This window comes from Sphaerodactylus townsendi, linkage group LG03 (assembly GCF_021028975.2).
Source record: "Sphaerodactylus townsendi isolate TG3544 linkage group LG03, MPM_Stown_v2.3, whole genome shotgun sequence".
NCBI lineage: Eukaryota > Metazoa > Chordata > Lepidosauria > Squamata > Sphaerodactylidae > Sphaerodactylus > Sphaerodactylus townsendi.
This window is the reverse complement of record NC_059427.1, coordinates 163,266,424-163,285,596: the sequence shown is the minus strand read 5'-3', so window position 1 is coordinate 163,285,596 and position 19,173 is coordinate 163,266,424. Positions and strand designations below refer to the sequence as shown.

The 19,173-nt window shown below is 49.3% G+C and overlaps 1 protein-coding gene across 1 annotated transcript in view; it reads left to right on the top strand.

The window, feature by feature from the left end:
- The window catches only part of NDUFB11 (NADH:ubiquinone oxidoreductase subunit B11), a 70,923-nt gene that overhangs the window by 27,425 nt on the left and 24,325 nt on the right, over nucleotides 1–19,173 (top strand). Inside the window, exon 2 of the mRNA XM_048491636.1 lies at nucleotides 16,385–16,515. Coding sequence (XP_048347593.1) covers nucleotides 16,385–16,515 — 131 coding nt within the window. The remainder of the gene's footprint in view (nucleotides 1–16,384; nucleotides 16,516–19,173) is intronic.

Sequence of the window (19,173 nt, the reverse complement as noted above, 5' to 3'; positions counted from 1 at the left end):
ACTATAAATGAAAATAAAATGAATGGAGAAGCAAGTTTTATTAATTCTTTGGTGTTCTGCCATGACTTTCTATTTAGTCATTCAAGGCAACTGCTCAACACTTTCCAAGGTTTATAGCCCCATTCCAAGATCCCCCCCAAACCAGCATGGCGCTGGTGCCGGTGATCAGTATCTTAGGCTTTCCTAGGATGGGTGTAGGTTGCTGTCCTTTGGCTCGCAAAAGGCGAAATTGTAGCAAACAGAACGGACCATTGGATACTTACTGGGAAGCTGGACTAGATGGACTCTGGTCTGATCCAGCTGGCTTGTTCTTATGTTCTTAACTGGTATGATATGAACATTGAACGTGAGAAATTCCCAGCAGAAGGTTGACCCGCCAAAGAGATAAGAAGGCTAGCTGGTAAGGTCTTTGGGAGCCCCACCCATGCAATTTCCAAATGGGAACAAACCAATCAAGAAAAGCTTTCCCGCCTGGGGCGGGGGGGGGGGTGTCTATTCTTTCTGGCCGAATTATTTTAGCTCAGCTAGTCTGCTTGCGGGCCTGCTGGCTCCTCTACTCGTCCTGAAGTGTTCGTGTGCCGAACAGCTTGGTGGCCTCACTGGAATACCGTTAGACAGTTCAAAGAGCACCATCTTCCCACACAGTCTCCAGCAAGGGCGGGAGGCAGGTTCGTGCTGTCAGACTAGATCCAAGCACAAAGTAGGGATCGCTGCCGCAGCAGCAGCAACATGCTCAGCAGTGGGTGGGGGAGAGCACGCCTCCTCTGAGCAGCGGGGGGGTGGGTGGGTCAGGTGTCACCGGAGATTTTCCCATAATGGAATAATCAGCCTTTACTGACAGCTTGTCATGCCTGACACCTCCGCCTCGTAGCCTGCCAAGTTGATGCCTGCCTGACACAAAGTTGGGCTCAGGGGGGGAGAAGTGGGTCAGAGGAGGAGCCGTGCCTCAGTGGTACGGCATCTGCCGGGGTCCCGGGTTTAGTCCCTGGCTTCTCCACTTGCAGGCGGTATTGTGACAGTCCACTGCTTTAGACCCTGGGGAACTGCTGTCCATCTGAGCAGACAGAACTGACTTTGGCAGGCCAAAGGTCTGATGCAGTGTAAGCAACTCTCCCTGCAAGCCGCACGGTCACTGTATTGGCGCCACACAGATAGGGCGGCCGCTTGCTGGGGGAGCTTTCTCAGGAGGCTCGGTTCTGCTCAGTAGTAGGGAACTTCTGCACTTTGGTGGGGAGTGATTAAAAGAAGAAGAGTTGGATTTATATCCCCCCCCCCAGGGCTGACAATCTCCTTTCCCTTCCCCTCTCCACCACAAACACCCTGTGAGGCAGGTGGGGCTGAGAGAGCGCCGAACAACTGTGACTATCCCAAGGTCACCCAGCTGGCATGTGTTGGAGTGTACAGGCTAATCTGAATTCCCCAGATAAGCCTCCACAGCTCAAGTGGCAGAGCTTGGAATCAAACCTGGTTGCTCCAGATTAGAGTGCACCTGCTCTTAACCACTATGCCACTGCTGCTCTCTAGAGGGTCTACTGCGTGTGAGGCGGCTTCATGTGTCCCTGTGGGTCTGGGTCTAGCTCTGCACGTTTGCCTCTGAGATCTGAAGTCCTCTTTGGTGAGGAACCCTTCGCAACTGACTCCTGAGAGGGCGCTGTTCTTCCTGGCAGAGGCGTGTAGGGGAAAGGGCTCTGTTGCACAGCACCAGAGAGGCCCCCCCTCCCCCGGTAGTACCTTTCAAAATGCAACCCCATTCGGTTTCTTTCCTGCTGTTTATTGCTTGTGGATACCCTGTGCAAACCTACCATGGTTATTGAAGTTGGCACAGGCGGTTGCTATGGGAGAGGTCTGAGCCCTGCAACCTTTCCGTGTTCCTGTTGCTGCATCCGTGTAGGTTTGGCCAGGAGGGCGAGCCTTTCCCTACTTTCCAGCCTGCTTTTTCTGCAAAGCCGCCTGCTTGATAATAGGGAAGCTTTATTTGCTGCTTCCAATTCCTGTTTGATAATAAAAAGTGTGTGTGGAGCTTCAGTCTTTAATATGTCTCTATCCCACCACGATGAGATGACATTTGTAGCTTCATTTCATAGGATTTTAAATCAGCTCAGCCCCAGAGCCCGGAGTGCGTTTTACGGTATTAAGAATGCTCATAAAATATCTCATAAAACCGTGCGAGACACATGAGGAAAAACTTGGACCCACCAAAATCCTAAGCCTTAGTCTTGCTGAAATGGTTCTGAAATCTGTTTTGGGGTGGGGGTAGGGGGAGATTAGTGTCTAGTAAACATTCCTCTACAGCTTTGTATTAGTGTATATCCTGCCTTTCTTTGAAAATGCTCATCAGGGGTCTACAACCTGCGGCTCTCCAGATGTTCATGGACTACAATTCCCATCAGCCCCTGCCAGCATGGCCAATTGGCCTTGCTGGCAGGGGCTGATGGATCTGGAGAGCCACAGGTTGCAGACCCCTGGCTCAGATAGTCATGGGGCTAAAATCTGGGCAAGTAGTTGAGCCAGTGTTGGCCAGCAGACTTCCCTGGATGAGCCAGGAGGTGTTGGAGCGGAAATTCCCCAGCCCAAGTCTGACATTCTGCTGTCTACTTTAGATGGCTCTGAATCCTCAGAGGAAAGGAATTTTAGCACTGTGTGGTCGCTATTGTCATTCCTGCCTAGACATGTTGGGCACATAGGAATGCCTCCAGAACAGGCAAGAGGGCACCCGACAAAGAGCCGGTGTAATTTGGGGCTCAATAAATCTACCACCCTTATATTGTGATCTGGATGGTGTTTGGAACCCACCTTTAGCCAGCGTGGTATAGTGGTGAAGAGTGGTGGACTCTCACCTGGAGAACTAGGTTTGATTCCCCACTCCTCCCCATGAGTGGTTGAATCTTATCTGGTGAACTGGATTGGTTTCCTTTCTCCTACACATGAAGCCTTCTGGGTGACCTTGGGCGAGTCACGTTTTCCCCCGAACCAGAGGCGTATCTAGGCAAATTGGAGCCCAAGGACAAAACCTGAGTTTGGCACCCCCCCCTCCATGGGCAAGGCACACTGGGTCAGAGGGAGGCGGAGCTCCCCTGTCCCCCTGCTCTGGTGGCTTGCTGGGACTGGGAGGCGGGACCAGTGGGCCACCGTCCAGAGTGGGCGGGGCTGAGACATTTTGGCGCCCCCACATGACTGAAATAGTTGCGCCCGTGGGCAAGAGCCTCCCTTGTCCATAGGCAGATACGCCACTGCCCAGAACTCTCTAAGACCTACTTTCCTCGCAAGGTTTCTGTTGCAGGCAGAGGAAGGAGAGGAGCTTGTAAGCCGCTTTTGAGACTCCTTACAGTTGAGAAAAGCAGAGTATAAATCCAGAACTCTTCTCCTTGCTCTCCTAGGCTAGCATCAGAAGCCAAGGGCTTCTGGGTGGCAGCCTTCAGCTCAGCAGGTCACAAACGGTGAGGTTCTCATGCAACATGGATGTCAGTATGCTTTGTGATACTTATCCTGGTGGAGGCCATTCTCTGATAGGAACTGGGCTTGCACACAGCTGATCCAAAAGGACACTGACCTTTGAAGGCCGGAGATACTCTGGATTGTCTGAGAAGAGCTGCAAAAGCTTCTGCTGGGAGCAGCAGCCGGGGGGGGGGGGGGGGCTGCCTGATAGTTGATTTCTCCCTTCCCACCCCGTTATTGATTCCAGTTGAGGGGCCGGGTGAGCCGTGTCTTCTGCAGCCTCTGCTATTTTTCTCTCTCTGCAGGCACACGCATCCTTCTTTTCTCCTTCCTTACGAAGGCTCTTTAAATATTTAAGCAGCAGCAAAGCTGCTTGAGCTCTTTAATAAATCATAGTGACCTGAAACTGCTGCCTTGCCCGAGGGGGACTCCTGAACAGGGTGGCTCGCTAGACCTCTGGGTCAAAGCAGGGAGACGGGTCGGGAAAGAAGAAGAGGAGTTAGTTTTTAGACCCCACTTTTATTTGCCTTTGAGGAGCCTCAAAAGTGGCTTACAATTGCTTTCCCTTCCCCTCCCCATCACAGATAACTGGTGAGGTAGGTGGTGCTGAGAGAGTTCTGAGAGGACTGTGACTGACCCTCAAGGCCACGCATCGGGCTTCATGTGGAAGAGCGGAGAAACAAACCCAGTTCTCCAGATCAGAAGAGCAGTTTGGATTTATACCCCACTTTTCCCAACTGTCAGGAGTCTCAAAGCGGCTTTACAAACACCTTCCCCTCCCCTCCCCACAACAGACACCTTTGTGAGGAAGGTAGGGGTGAGAGAGTTCTGAGAGGACTGGCCCGAGGTCACCCAGCAGGCTTTATGTGGAAGAGTGGGGAATCAAACCCGGTTCACCAGACCAAAGTCCACCGCTCTTGACCGTATGCCGCCTGACTCTCAGGGAGTGGAGGAAGGGTTGCCAGCCTCCAGGGGGGCCCTGGAGACCTCCTGGAATGACTGTGTGTGTGTGTGGATTTTATGGCATTATACCAGAGATCCCTTTAATCTCCCCCCTCCCCCCTCAATTGCCAGGAGTTTCCCAACCTGGTGTTGGTGCTGCAGAAGAAAGTGCAGAGGAAGGAATTAATGAGTCGAGGGCAGTTGGAAGAAGTGCTCTGGAGCAACGGTGCACCTTTTCCCTCTTGCCCCAGCCACCCTTTCCCAAGTCTCACTCGACAGGTCTGGGTGCCCCATCTTTTCCTCCTCAAAGGGTATTGCTTCATCAGCCTGGCGTCTCGAGTCATCGTATGGTGCCATGCCTGTGGCTCAGGAACCTATTGTGGCCCAAAGGGGCTCTGAGTCTGCACCCCGCTTCCCCCCTCTGTACTCTGCTCACACTTTTTTTCACAATCAAAGGAGCAGAGCTTATAAGTCTAGGGCAGTGGCGAAGGGAGGGGGAACTGCGCCTGGGGCATGACCTGCCCACGCGTGCCCTCCCTGCCCCTGACAGGCCCCGCCACGCCCCCACCTCTGCCCCCCACGTGACTGCAGTGGCGGCACCTAGGGCGAGCCGCCCCAAATGTCCCCACTGCAGCTACGCCTCTGGTCTAGGGGGTTCAGGGCTAGCTTGGCTTCCAGTGCCCCGGCAGAGCACCTGAAAAATATTGTCAATGCCATCTAAGGAGCAGCAGTGGCGTAGGAGGTTAAGAGCTCGTGTATCTAATCTGGAGGAACCAGGTTTGATTCCCAGCTCTGCCGCCTGAGCTGTGGAGGCTTATCTGGGGCATTCAGATTAGCCTGTACACTCCCACACACGCCAGCTGGGTGACCTTGGGCTAGTCACAGCTTCTCGGAGCTCTCTCAGCCCCACCTACCTCACAGGGTGTTTGTTATGAGGGGGAAGGGCAAGGAGAATGTCAGCCCCTTTGAGTCTCCTGCAGGAAAGAAAGGGGGGGGATATAAATCCAAACTCTTCTTCTTCTTCTAAGTCAGTGATGATGGCAAGGAGCCGGACTGGCAGCCCAGCAGTCCCATATTCATTGTGGAGGGAGAGAGGAGAAAGCCTGCACGGGGCTCACAGTCCAGCTACATGTTGCAAGCGCTCCTTAGTGGAAAAGCTGTGGTCTTGTTTTCCCCCTCTCCAAAAGCACGGCTTTACTCCTGCAGGAGAATCCGTGCCTATTTGCATACTTGTGAACAAAGGCACTGACTCCCCCCCCCCCCCCCGCTCCCATCCCCTTCTCTTTCCTTCTCTCCTTTCCCCCCAGTTATAACACCTCCACAGCACTGGGCCCAGTGCGGAGTTCTTTCCTCCTTTCTTCCCCTTTTTGTCAAATCACAGCGCCGGGAGAGGTGGCAAAAACTTGTGCCCATGCCACTCTGCCATCGAATAGGAGAGGGCAAGCGCCCGAGCACCATTTGAAAAAGCTGCCACAACCTGAGGCGCTCGGCACCGTCTGTCTCTCTCGTTCTGCTGTGACACAAGGAAGTTGCCCTGCACCTCTTGCCTTGTTATGGACCTGCTCTGACGATAACGTGCATATATTTTAACTAAACAATCCCAGCTCTGCTAGAAGGGTGAAAGAGGTTTGTGTGTCCGTTGCAAATATAGCTCCCTGGATCTGAAAAGAAGGAGGGGCATATGTACTCAGGAGCATACTGTGACTCAGCTGCAACCAGTTAAGTAGGCGAAGGAATAATGAACCCTGCTGTGTATGGAAAGGGAGGGGGGGACGGTGAAGGTGGCAGTGTGGATAGGCAGCCTCGTGCCCTGCAGCCCTGACGTATCCAAACTGGCATTCTGACCCTGCCTCCATCTCTCTTCCCCCTCCCCCCCAACACTAAGTTCTGGACTGGACTGTGGGTTGTGAAGTCAGAAAGGCTGCAGATTTGTGCACAGGGAGGCAATTAAAGGGATGTTTGCATGGGCACGTGTGCACGTGACCACCCTCGGTTTCTGGAGGATCCACTCCTTGAAAGCCACCGTCTCTCCCCCAAGCTGTCCTTCACAACCCCAGTGTTGGCACTGGGCGCAAGGGGTATCCAAGCAACAGCCTAACGAGATCTCATCTCTACTGTTAACTCCCTGAAATTTCTTTACGCTGCAGCTTTCCCTTTTTTTGTGTTGTGTTGTTTGGTGGCGGCGGCGGTGGAGGGAGGCAGGCAGGGCCGAACCCAAAACTTCAGTGCTTGGATTGTTCTACTGGAGGCGGGGAACATCTGCATGGGTGTTTTCCAGCTGCTGCTCAGGGAAGGCAGGATGAAGAATTTCGTCACTTCCTGGGCGGGGCTGGACACCCCTCTCTCCTCCAGTTTAGTTTCCTGCCTTGCCAGGGACAGCAGCGCTTCTGGTAGCTCCATCAGCTACATCTTCCTTTCTTTTTTCTCCTGATTCCAATCCTACCCTTCGACTTTCCCCATCCAACCACTTTCCCTTTCGCCTCCCAAGCTCCCCCTCCCAGGCCCTATGGCAACTTCCTCCTTCTCTCCGGAGCAATGGGGCTTCGCTCACAGAACGCACCAGGGCCGCCTCTAAAGGGGGCAAGGCCGGCGCAAAGACCAGCCGGGCAGAGGAGAACACTCCCAGGCCCCAAGAGCTGCGCGCTAAAAAGCCGTGGCAACCAAAAGGAGCAGAGAAAACCAGCGACGGCCTTGGCAAGGGTGTGACCCGGAAGAAGACGACTTAGTTGCCATGAAAGCGGAGCCTTTCCGGGAAGTGGGGAAAGAAAGATCACGCCGATATGGTCCCCATGACGGAGGGGCGCAAGCCAGAGTCACCCAGCAAGGGAGGCGTGGCAAGGCCCAGGGCGGCCCCCACGGGGGCTCGCCCAGCGCCACTGGCCCGACTCTCCCCTGGCCTCTGCCCGGCCCCCCCTCCCCTCTGGGGGACAGGTTCACCCAGGGATACTGGTCGGCGGAGGAGGCCAACCTACCCATCAACATCCTAGAGACCAAGGCCATCTTTCTAGCCTTACAAGAGTCCCAGAAGGAGATACAGGGCGTGCACGTCCTGGTACGCACGGACAGCATCACACCCAAAGCCTACTTGAACAACCAGGGGGACTCCAGATTCTCCCAGATGCACAGAGAGGCGCTCCGGATCCTGTCCTGGGCGGAAATGCACCTCCTGTCGCTAGAGGCAGAACACATCAGCAGCCAGCTGAACACCACGGCAGACTAGCTGAGCAGACAGACGATCAAGGAGGTGGAATGGAGACTCAATCCATCCATTTTCCGCATCATCACTCGGGAGTTCGGGGAACCACAGGTGGACCTCTTCACGACGGCCGAAAAACCAACAGGTACTGGAATTCATGTCCAGATTCCGGGATCCCAAAGCAGCAGAGACAGACGCTCTGACGGCGCCGTGGCCCCAAACACTCCTGTACGCCTTCCCACCAATCCCTACCCTACCGAGGACACTATGAAAAATAGCGTCAGAAAGGGCCACAGTGATCCTGGTGGCACCACACTGGCCACGAAGGCCCTGGTTCTCAACCATCCTGGAGATGGCCACAGCCCTGGGCATCAGACTGCCCACTCCACCGGACATGCTATCTCAGGGCCCAGTGCACCATCCAAACCCACAGTGGTACCATTTAACTGCATGGCAGACCCGGAGGAGAAAAGGCTACTCGGAACAGGTGACCGAGGTCCTCCTGGCTTCCCGACGACAATCCGCCACGGCAATCTACAACTGTTCCTGGAAAGCATTTGTTCGATGGTGCAGAAGGAAGAAGGTGAACTACCATGCTCCTACCCTCCCACAGATATTGGCCTTCCTCCAGGAGGGGCTCATCATGGGCCTAAGCAGAGCCACCCTCAAACGCCAAGTGGTAGCATTCGCCACGGTTCTGCCATCAGCCGAGGGCCTCCCAATCTCCAGACACCTGGATGTGGTCGGATTCCTAAAAGGGGCAAAACAGTTACAACCACCTACAGTCCATCGTTTCCCTACTTGGCGTCTCCACACGGTACTCTCGGCCCTTACCAAATCCCCATTCGAACTGGTGCAATCCATCCACCTAAAATGGCTCCGCATGAAAGCCCTGTTCCTGCTGGCCATCACCTCGGCCAGAAGGGTTTCCGAAATACAGGCCCTGTCGGTCAGAGCGGATTCTGCATCTTCCACAAGGACAGGGTAGTCCTCAGACCGGACCCGTCCTTCCTGCCCAAGGTCTGTTCAGACTTCCATGTGATGCAGGAAATCATCCTCCCATCCTTCTGCGCATCACCAACTCACCCTACGGAACGGCTGTGGCACAACCTGGATGCCAGAAGAACCATCAAGGCCTTCATCATCAGGACGTAGTCAATCCACTCTTCCCACAGTCTCTTCATCAACATCTCCCCACCAAACTTGGGCGGACAGATGTCAAAGGCGGCCATCAGCCGCACCCTGAAAGCCAGCATCATCGAGGCATACAAAGCCGCTGGCCAACCACCGCTGCAGGGGATCACGGCCCATTCCACCTGCAGCGCAGCAACCAACGCAGCATTCCGCAAACAAGTGCCGCTGAGAGACATATGCCATGCAGCGACATGGTCTACCCCCTCAACCTTCGTTAGACACTGCAAACTCCAATCTCCAGCAGCCTCCGAGGTTACGTTCGGTAGATGGGTGCTGGAGCACATCATCGGAGACTAATCAACCCACCCATAAGGGACTGCTCTGGGAGGTCCCATGCAGATGTTCCCCACCTCCAGTAGAATGGTCCATTGGATGTTTACCATGAAGGGGCCTTCTTCTGGAGTAAAGGGGAACATCTGGGCCCACCCAGAATACACATCAGTCTCCGATCACCATCCAACACAGGGCCAACACTTCTCCACTTCCTACACTTCTCCAACTTCACCAATTCCACTGCTTTGGCATTCGCTTACTGGAGGAGAGAGGGGTGTCCAGCCCCGCCCAGGAAGTGACGAAATTCTTCATCCTGCCTTCCCTGAGCAGCAGCTGGAAAACACCCATGCAGATGTTCCCCTTTACTCCAGTAGAAGGCCCCTTCACGGTAAGCATCCAATGGACCGTTCTGTTGACATACAGGAGAAATCCACATGCTGCCCGAGCAGTGTGAACATGTGGATCTGCCAGTGCCATGGGGCTTCTGCCCTAACCCAGAAAGTTCCCTGATCGTGGGGCTGGGGCCCCCATTTCTGATCACTCGGCATGAAGGATGTGTTGATCAGATGCAATTAAAGAGGGGGAGCACAAGCTTCTCCTTAATTGAAAATGGTGCAGTCTCTGGTTTTGAAGTGTCTTTCTCAAACTTTCCCTGTTTTACATTCCTCCTCTGCTAAGAACTCAGCCAGCGGCCTCAAGCAAGCTGCTAATTTAACATTTGTGTCCCCCACCTTTCACAATATGGGGTAATATTGACCTATTTTACGAAGTTTCTGTGCAGATTACTGAGCTTTATTTAGATGTTAACTTATTGTTATTATCCGCTCATATTTACTGCTCTCTAGCAGGGAGTCAGAGTGGGCTAGGAAGAGTCTATCGCAGTGGTAAATTCTCTGCTGTCCCCATTCTGACTCTCTTTAAAAAATTAATAATGCCGAGGACTTAATTTTAGCCTGAGCTGACCCCAGGACCTGCTTTCAGTGTCTTGGCTTTGCAATCTGTTGCATGAGCTCCAGCAGGAAAGTTCCAAGTGCTCCAAACAGAAATTGTGTGTGTGTGTGTGTGTGTGTGTTAAGTGCCGTCAAGTTGCTTCCGACATGGCAACCCCATCAATGAATGGCCTTTAAAAGTCCTGTCGTTAACAGTCTTGCTCAGGTCTTGAAAACTGAGGTCTGTGGCTTCCTTGAAGGAAGTCAATCCAGCTAATGTTGGGTCTTTCTCTTTCCCAAGCATTATTGTCTTTTCCAGTGACTCCTGTCTTCTCATCGTGTGACCAAAGTAGGACAGCCTCGGTTCTGTCATTTTAGTTTTAGGTACAGTTGATCTGATCTTGATTTGATCTAGAACCCACCGATTGGTCTTTTTGGTGGTCCACAATATCCATAAAACTCTCCTTGAAACACCACTTTTCAAAGGAATCTACTTTCTTCCTATCAGCTTTTTCAACTTTCACCCCCATACATAGTAAAAGGGAATACTGTATCACAGGGATCTGCAACCTGCGGTTCTCCAAATGTGCATGGACTACAAATTCCATCAGCCCCTGCCAGCATGGCCAATCTGGAGAGCCACAGGTTGCAGACCCCTTCTATAGCATGATTGACTTGCTCTTGGTTGCCAGTGGGACGTCCTTTCTCTTGAAAATCTCTTCTAGCTCCTTCACGGTCACCCGTCCCAGTCACAATCTCCTTCTGTATTCTGGGTTGCAGTCTTTCTTTAGAGCTGATGCTAGAGCCGTGGAATAGAAATTCTTGAACAATTTCAATTTCTTCATTTTCCATTTTGAAGTTGAGTAATTCCCCAGTAGTCATTACTTTTGTCTTTTTGATGTTCATCTGTAGTCCTGATTTGGCATTTTCTGCTTCAGCATTCACCAGTAGCTATTTCAAGTCTTTTGGTATTTTTCTGCCAGTAATGTAGTATCATCAGGCATATCTCAAATTGTTAATGCTCTTCTCATTTTTTTTACTCCACCTTCATCTAAATCTAATCCAGCTTTTCTTATAATATGTTCTGCATATAAATTGAAGAGATAGGGAGATAAAATACGTCCTTGTTTGACCCTTTCGCCAATTGGATAGCATTCTGTTTTTCTGTATTCTGGCCTAACAGTAGCCTCTTGTCCAGAGTACAGGCTGCACATCAAAACAATCCAGTGCTGTGGGATGCCCATTTCCTTTTTACCAGCTGCAGCTTTTCATGATCCACACTGTCAGAAAGCTTTGCTGTCATCAATGAGACACAAGTGGATTTTTTTCTGAAATTTTCTCACATGCTCCAGGAAACCAATGTAAATTTGCAATATGATCGCTAGTGCCCCTTCCCTTTTCTAAATCCTGCTTGAACATTTCTCATTCCATATGTGGAATGAATTCCGTATGGAATTCTCATTCCATGCAATCTTTGTTGTATGATTTTGAGTATCGCTTTACACGCATGGGAAATTAATGCGATGGCTCAATAGTTGCTGCAATTTTTGGCAACACCTTTTTTGGGTGTTGCAAATTTGGAATGCAAATTGGAATGTAAATTTACCATTTCCAGTGTGCCTGTGCTTTAAATTTCTCTTCGGTTTTGTAGGATCTTGTGGAACAAATCTCCTGTTCTTTTATGTTGTTTTCTATTTCTTTACACTGATTATATAATAGTTATACAATAGTTGTCATAGTCTCTATGTATATATTGCTGGAATACTGCTTTTAGGTTTTTGATACTGTTTCTGACATCTTTTAGTTTTGCTTCTATTTTTAGCAATTTTAAGAGTTCCTTCCCTCATGTATCAAGAGTTTTCATTTCTTTTAGTTACAGGAATAATCTTTGCGCATTGTTCCTTGATAATATCTCTGGTTTCAACTCATAGTTCTTCTGGTCCACATAGTTCTTCTGGTCCACATCTGTTATTTACATGGTATTTAGACTATTCAGGAATGTTGCTTGGAATTGCATTGTATTTGGTGCTAGGAATGTTTTGGTGTTTTTCTTCAGCTTTATTCTAATGTTTGGCATTAACAGTTTATGGACTGTACCACAATTTGCTCCTGGTTTTGTTTTAGCTGAGAGAATAGAGCTTTCTCCTTCTTCTATTGCCTGAAACATATGTTTTCAGTGAACAAATGATTGTCATCACAGAATTCTGTTAGCCTCTCTCCTGCTTCATTTCATGTCCCTAGCCCAAATCTGTATTTAATCCCTTGGGTGCTGTGTGGTTTCCGGGCTGTATGACCGTGTTCTAGCAGCATTCTCTCCTGGCCCGTTTAAAAGAGATCACTTGCATCCTCCTTGGCTGGCAATGAAGTCGAGTCCTCTGAAGATGCCAGCCACAGATACTGAAGCGAAACATCAGGAAGATATGCTACTAGAAAACCGACCTTAATCGACTCCAACATAGCTATTCGACGCATTGAAAGCCTTAGCCAGTAATTTAATCCGGCTTTGGTTTCCTACTTTTTGTGATTTCCAGTCCGCATGCTTGGTTTTAGAGTCAGTAGTGATCAGTTTCTTTCTGGGCACTTGCTTCCAATTACTTCCAAAAGCTTTCAATTACTTCCTTTTTAGTTGGGATATAAATGGTTATGTTGATAGACTTTCCATGAAGTCTGATTGATATTATTCAGTCCAATTTTGCATTATAGTCCCTGACTGCCTATGCAACATCTTGCCTCATTATTAGAGGAACTCGATTTCTCCTGTTTTTGTCATTGCCCTACTAAAATACTTTGTAATTTTTTGACTGAAAATGTCCTAATCCAGTTAACTTTAGTTCACTGACTTCCAGGATTGAAATGTTTATACGTTCCATTTCCCGTTTTACGATTTCAAGCATATCTTGATTCATTCTTCTCACATTTCATGTTCCTATTATATGTGTCAAACAGGTTTGGACTTTCCTTTTATTTATTATTAAATTTATTTATCATTTTGCATCCATTCACATCAACAACTGATCATCTTTTCAGTCGCGTCATTTAGTCCAGTCGCGTCATTAAGAATAACGCTACTCATACTGGAATTGGCCCCCTCCCCCTTGTAACTAAAAATTCAATGCTGGTCCCCCCCCTGCCCCCCGGATTTGTAATTTTCCCCTTCTGTCTATGTTCCATTTATCTTGTCTTCACACATGCACTTTGGTTGGAAAAGCATTCATCTGAGCATAAGCAGAGTACTTTTCCCTTTCCATGGAGACGCTGCAGTCACCCTCCACACGCTTCGACTAACAAGCCATGGGGATGAGAGGAGAGCTTCTTAAGGGGGAAAAAAGGCAGGGGCACATCTCTCAATAAAACTGAGCCCTGCCATCCACATCTGGGCAAACTCCCCAACTGTTCTCTTTGCAGAGCCTCTTGAATGGGTCTTTGTGCCGTCTGCGTCTGCAAACTGTCGGCTGCCTCCTGCTTTGCTGCTGGAAAAACAGTTGGAGGCAGAAGCATTGTCTTTTGTTTGTGTTTGTGTGGACAAATGCTAGGTGATCTCCCCTGTTTGGCTGGGAGGGCAAGTTCAGACACAAACAGGGCCTGAGTGTTAGAGAACAATGGCCAAATTCATGCCTGTGGCCCAGGGAGGGCACCCTGCGGGCTGACAAGTTCAGAATCAATCACAACAAACAACTGGAAAGCCAGGAGTCCTGCTTTGGGACGGGTTGGTGAGAGAATGTGCCATGCTCCGGGTGGACAAAGGAAGGTGCTGGATTCCTTTTTTTATCCCCCATCCTCTTTGCAGTCGGCCTCCATTATGTATATTTTAAACAAAATCAATGTAATTGTGCTGCCTCTCCAACAGGTTAGGCATTTTGGAAGAGCTGATTATCTCTCTCCCCATTACACTCTTAATTTTTCCAGACTCAGTCAAGCGGGCCAGGAACTTGTTAGATGCAGTCGGGGTGATTGATTCCCCGGAGCCTCTAGCCTGAAACTACCTCATGGACAAGTTAATTTACCAGTTGGTTCTGGTGGAGTTTTTTTCACCAGGCTGTGTGGCCCATGAAGTCCTGAGTGCGAAGTGAAAGTTGCCTCAACCTTCCTAATGCCGCGGCGTTTTATGCAGTTCCACTCATGTTGTGGTAACCCTGGCAACGTAAAATTATTGTGTCGGTTCACTAAGACCATACGAATATGTGTTTTCCGATGGTCTTGAAGCGAAACCTAATAAGAAAGAGTCATTGACCCCGAAGAATCACTACCCACAGGTTGAGAACCGCTGGTCTGGTGGATCTTGTTCCTAACGTTTTGCCTGCATCTGTGGCTGGCATCTTCAGAGGTGTATCACAGAGGGAAGTCTGTTGCACACTTTGTCCGGAGAGAAGGAAATGTTAGGGGCAGTGGTTCTCAACCTGTGGGTCGCAACCCCTTTGGGGGTCAAACAACCCTTTCACTGGGGTCGCCTAAGACTCCCTGCATCAGTGTTCTCCATCTGTAAAATGGATAAATGTTAGGATTGGGGTCACCACAACACTGAGGAACTTCATGTATGTAATTAAAAGGGAATTGGCGGGCATTAGGAAGGTTGAGAACCACTGTGTTAGGGTATATACTGTCCATGTCCCAGGGTGGGGAACCAATTAGTAAGTGTTTGGGTGGAACTTGTTATGCAAAGATGTGGTTGATAGTATTGCTCAATACAATACCATTAACCACATCTTTGCGCTAACATTCCTGCTTCAAACTGTTACTGATTCCCCCACCCTGGGACATGGACATTTCCTTCTCTCTGGACAAACAGACTTCCCTCTGTGATACACCTCTGAAGATGCCAGCCACAGATGCAGGCGAAACGTTAGGAACAAGATCCACCAGACCACGGCCACCCAGCCCGGAAAACCCACCAGAACCAGTTGAATCCAGCCATGACAGCCTTCGACAATACAATTCAACAGTTGACTTCTCCCTCGCCGTATTGCTTGCCTACTTATTTTTGAAGTGGAACAGGTGCTTGGATTAAAGAGCTTTTCTCATACCTAGCATGTCCTTTTAGCAAAGGTGGTGGAAATAATCCAAGAGACAGACAAATGGGGGAAGCATCTTCCACAGCTAACCTCCGTGGCCTTCCTCTTAATCTTGTGACCTGTTGGGCTGCTCAGAGATTTAACATCTGGCCCTCTTACCTTCTTGGCTTTTATTTCCTTCATTTATACCCCACCTTTTTCTCCCTAAGCAGCTTACATTATTCTCCTCTCCTCCATACAAATGGATATTCCAAGGTAAGGGAAAGTTACTGCTGCCGTCTGAATAATCTGCTCTGTGGGGACAAGAAACAATTAGGGTAGAGGGGGCTCGTATGAACAAGTCTCCTTTATGGCTGGGGAACTGCTCTGTCGGGCATCTGTCATCGCTCAAGATGGACATTTTGTGCTTACTACATACATTGACAACAGGGAGTGATGGTGGTTTCCAAAGACAAGAGGATCTGTAATGCTTCAGCCGATGGAGTTCTCAAGGGGTGCTAAGAGCTTGCGTTGCATTCCAGTTTAAGTTTCAAGCTAGAACTTTGGGAGACCTAGTTTTACATGTCTGCGCAGCCAAAAAGCTCCCTAGATTACCTTGATCCAGTCGCTGTCTCTGTCTAATCTACCTGGTTGCGTTATTGGCTAAAATGGGGAAGGAAGTTACTGCTGAGCTCCAGGGAGGAAGGGAGGAATTTTGAAAAGTAACCAAAAAAATGGAATAAAGCAGTGATGGCGAGCCTATGGCACAGGTGCCAGAGGTGGCACTTGGAGCCCTCTCTGTGGGCACGCACAAACACAGTTCGTCATGTGCGGGTGGAAAATCACCCCACACACACACACATCTGGGCTGGGCTGGCCCAGCCTGAAGGCATGATGTAATCTTGCGATGCACCGCATGATGAGCAAGGGGAGGGACTCATCCGGCTGAAGGCGGGGCCCTGGTGCCCTCAGTAGCTCTGGGTGGCTGCCTGCCCGAGGGGCAGAGAGGAGACAGAAGAGATGCTAGAGAGGCACAGAACCGTCGCGGCGCCAGGAAAGGACTTTGCTGGGAGGCTAGAGCAAGGCTGGCCCCTGCTTTCCGAGAATTAAGGTGGGGAGTGCCCGGAGGAAGAGGGAGCCAACCGAGTTTTTTCTAAAAACTATAACACATCCAGCATTCAGGTTAAGAATTGCTTTCGCGTTGGCACTTTGCTTGATAAAATAGAAGTGGGGTTTGCGGTTTGCAATTTGGGCCCAGATTTCGGTCTCAAAAGGTTCGCGATCACTGGAGATCTAAAAAGCAATGGGTCATTAGTGGAAGTTGAACTTGAATTAGGGTCTGAAGCTTTTGGCACATGGCTGGCGTGTCTCAAAAGAAACGGTCTGGTCTTTCATGACCGTAGGCTGACTGTGCCTTTTCCTTCCAGAATCCAGAGTTCCACGGCTTTGACTCCGATCCTGTCGTCGACCTGTGGAACATGCGAGTGGCTTTCTTTTTCTGCATATCCCTCGCCATTGTAGGTGGCGCCAGCTTTGTACATTATCTGCCTGACCGAGGGTAAGATCTGTTTGTGAGACTCTGCTCTCTGTCATGCCATTTTTTTCAAGCTTTCTGTCTCTCAGGTAGCAACCCTTAGCCTGACTGCTGGGGGCCAATCGGTTTCTCCATATCAATAACTCTGTGCTTCCCCACTTGGGACATCACCCCACACTGATTTCCCCCATTTCTCCTTTCTATCTCAAATTCTGATTCCTGCTCCCTCGTTTCCTGCCTCCCGTCTTCTCACTCCTGTTCCGCACCCTTGTGAAATTATAGTCTGTCATTCTCCCATTTTCAGACCTCTGTTCTCTTTTTTAAAGGGTGACTAAACTTATCCCCCACTTCCAAATAATCTGCTTTTTTGAGAGCAGAAAATGACTTTTCTGTAGAGAAGGGATAGGCCCTTCAAGAATCCCCATTTGCCTTTTGCATCGTCAGAGAAGCACTCTTGAGTCTGAAGTAGTCCCTGTCATGCCCCCACAGAGCCTTTGGTTATTTCCCCTTTAAACTGTAGTTTCCCCACAGTCAGTATGGTTTTGCTTTATTGTTAAGTCTTCTATGGGAGGGTATTTTAGTTAGCCCCTGCCCCTTTAAGACTTTTCCCAGTAGGCAATTTCCTTTTCCTTACCCAACAACCCTCTATTTTAGTCTAGTCAGTCAGTCTCAATGAAGCTGGAGTCCGTTAATATTCCTGACGTCCATATGTCCATGTGGTGGTCTAAAGAGAAGTCCATATATCTATATGGTGGTCTAAAGAGAAGTCCATATGACTATATGGTGGTCCAAAGAGAACAAGCCAAGTTTATCAGCAGTTAGAGCAAAGACCAAGACTTCAGAGCTGTAGGAAGCAAGAGACAGTGAACTATCTGAAAGCAGCCAGAAAAGGACAAAGTCTGCAGCTTCTGACATCCTGAAGACAAGCAAGTACTCTGATAGTTAGACCCAACAGAGTCACTTGGGGGACAGAACAGTCCCCTTGCTACCTCCTGCCCATTCATTCTTGGCCAGGACCATGTTTCTTCTTAAAATTTATCAGGACGCACTTTTTGAGAGGTACTCCTGTGGTTTTGCTGATAAAGCTGAGAGTAAAAGCTTAAAGAGGAGCAACCAGTGGCGTAAGGAGGGGTTAAAGAAGCTCCACATGCATGTATCTAATCTGGAGGAACTGGGTTTGATTCCCAGCTCTGCCGCCTGAGCTGTGGAGGCTTATCTGGGGAATTCAGATTAGCCTGGGCACTCCCACACACGCCAGCTGGGTCACAGCTTCTCGGAGCTCTCTCAGCCCCACCTATCTCACAGGGTGTTTGTTGTGAGGGGGGAAGGGCAAGGAGATTGTAAGCCCCTTTGAGTCTCCTGCAGGAGAGAAAGGGGGGATATAAATCCAAACTCTTCTTCTTATTATTGATTGTGTTGAACTTCAAGAGCAGTGCTCCCTTCTCTCCTGTAGGGGGCAGGTGCATCCGGGACATACGGTGTGTAGAAAAGTTTATTGGATAACAAGGACCATAATAATATTCCACTCCCTTGAATGATATGGACTTGCTCCTGATAAGCTTAGAGTATGGGCGCGGGGGGCAGTGGGGATGTATAGACATGTGTTTTTAACCAAAATGCAAAGTAGAGCTTTAAAGGCTCGCAGAAGATTTACTGTCAGTGCTCGTTAGACTATGCAGCCTTTCTTCAAGGGAGTATCTTGTAAGGAAAAAATGAATATCCCAATTAAAGCTATAATGGGAATGTTGCCACATACCCGCTCTTTAGAAAAAAAGGGGGGGGGGAACACTTTCCAATATTCTTTGAGAGCTTGCTCTTTCTCTCTGTAGCAGCTATGATTGCTTTTGTGTTTTTCCTTGTCTGTATATTGTTACCCTTGTCAGGCATTCAGACTTTTGAAAGTTGTCTTCTTAATGTTTTTTTTAGACTCCAGACGCATCAGGAAGCAGGGTTTTTATCACTGCGTGCAAGGCAGAGCTTTATAACTACCGTTGTGCTTTCCAAAACATGCATCTGGCTAGTCTCCTGTAACAACTTGAGTGGGTATTTTAATTTTCCCTGAAGGAAGGCTAAATACCTCACAATGCATTGGGGGTTTGGAGCACTGGTGTGATTCACCAAGTTCCCCCATGCGCAACCAAACCCCAAAGATTGCTTTGTATCAGCGTACGGATGTTTCCTCCTGCTTCCTACTTGAGTTGATCAAGAAGAAAGGCTTGGCAAAGGGAGTAGGTTAGAGGAAAATAATCAAAGGCCCCTGAGGAAAGGCCCCTGCATCACAGCAGGCAGGCTTTAGGAAGGGATGATCGAGTGTTGATCACTGCCTTGTGCTGTACCAATTAGCTTATTCAGCCATGAAAGGCCCAACTAAAGCTTTACAGACTGCTTTTGTCGATTTGGCCTCAGCGTTTGATTTAGTTAGCCGGGAGAGACTTTGGTGGAAATTGGCAAACACAAATATAAACACTTGCTCTTCCTAATTAGGGAACTACATAAGGATTCATATATCAAAGTCAGAGTGAATACATCAGGCTCTTTTAACAGATGAAATTAGAGGAAGGAAAGGAGTTAAGCAGAGCTGTTTACTTGCCCCTACTCTATTTAACCTGTGTATCAGTGATATAGTCCCTAGACTCGCTGGCCCTGAATTTGTTGCTCCCTCTTTAGGAAAGCAGAAAATCT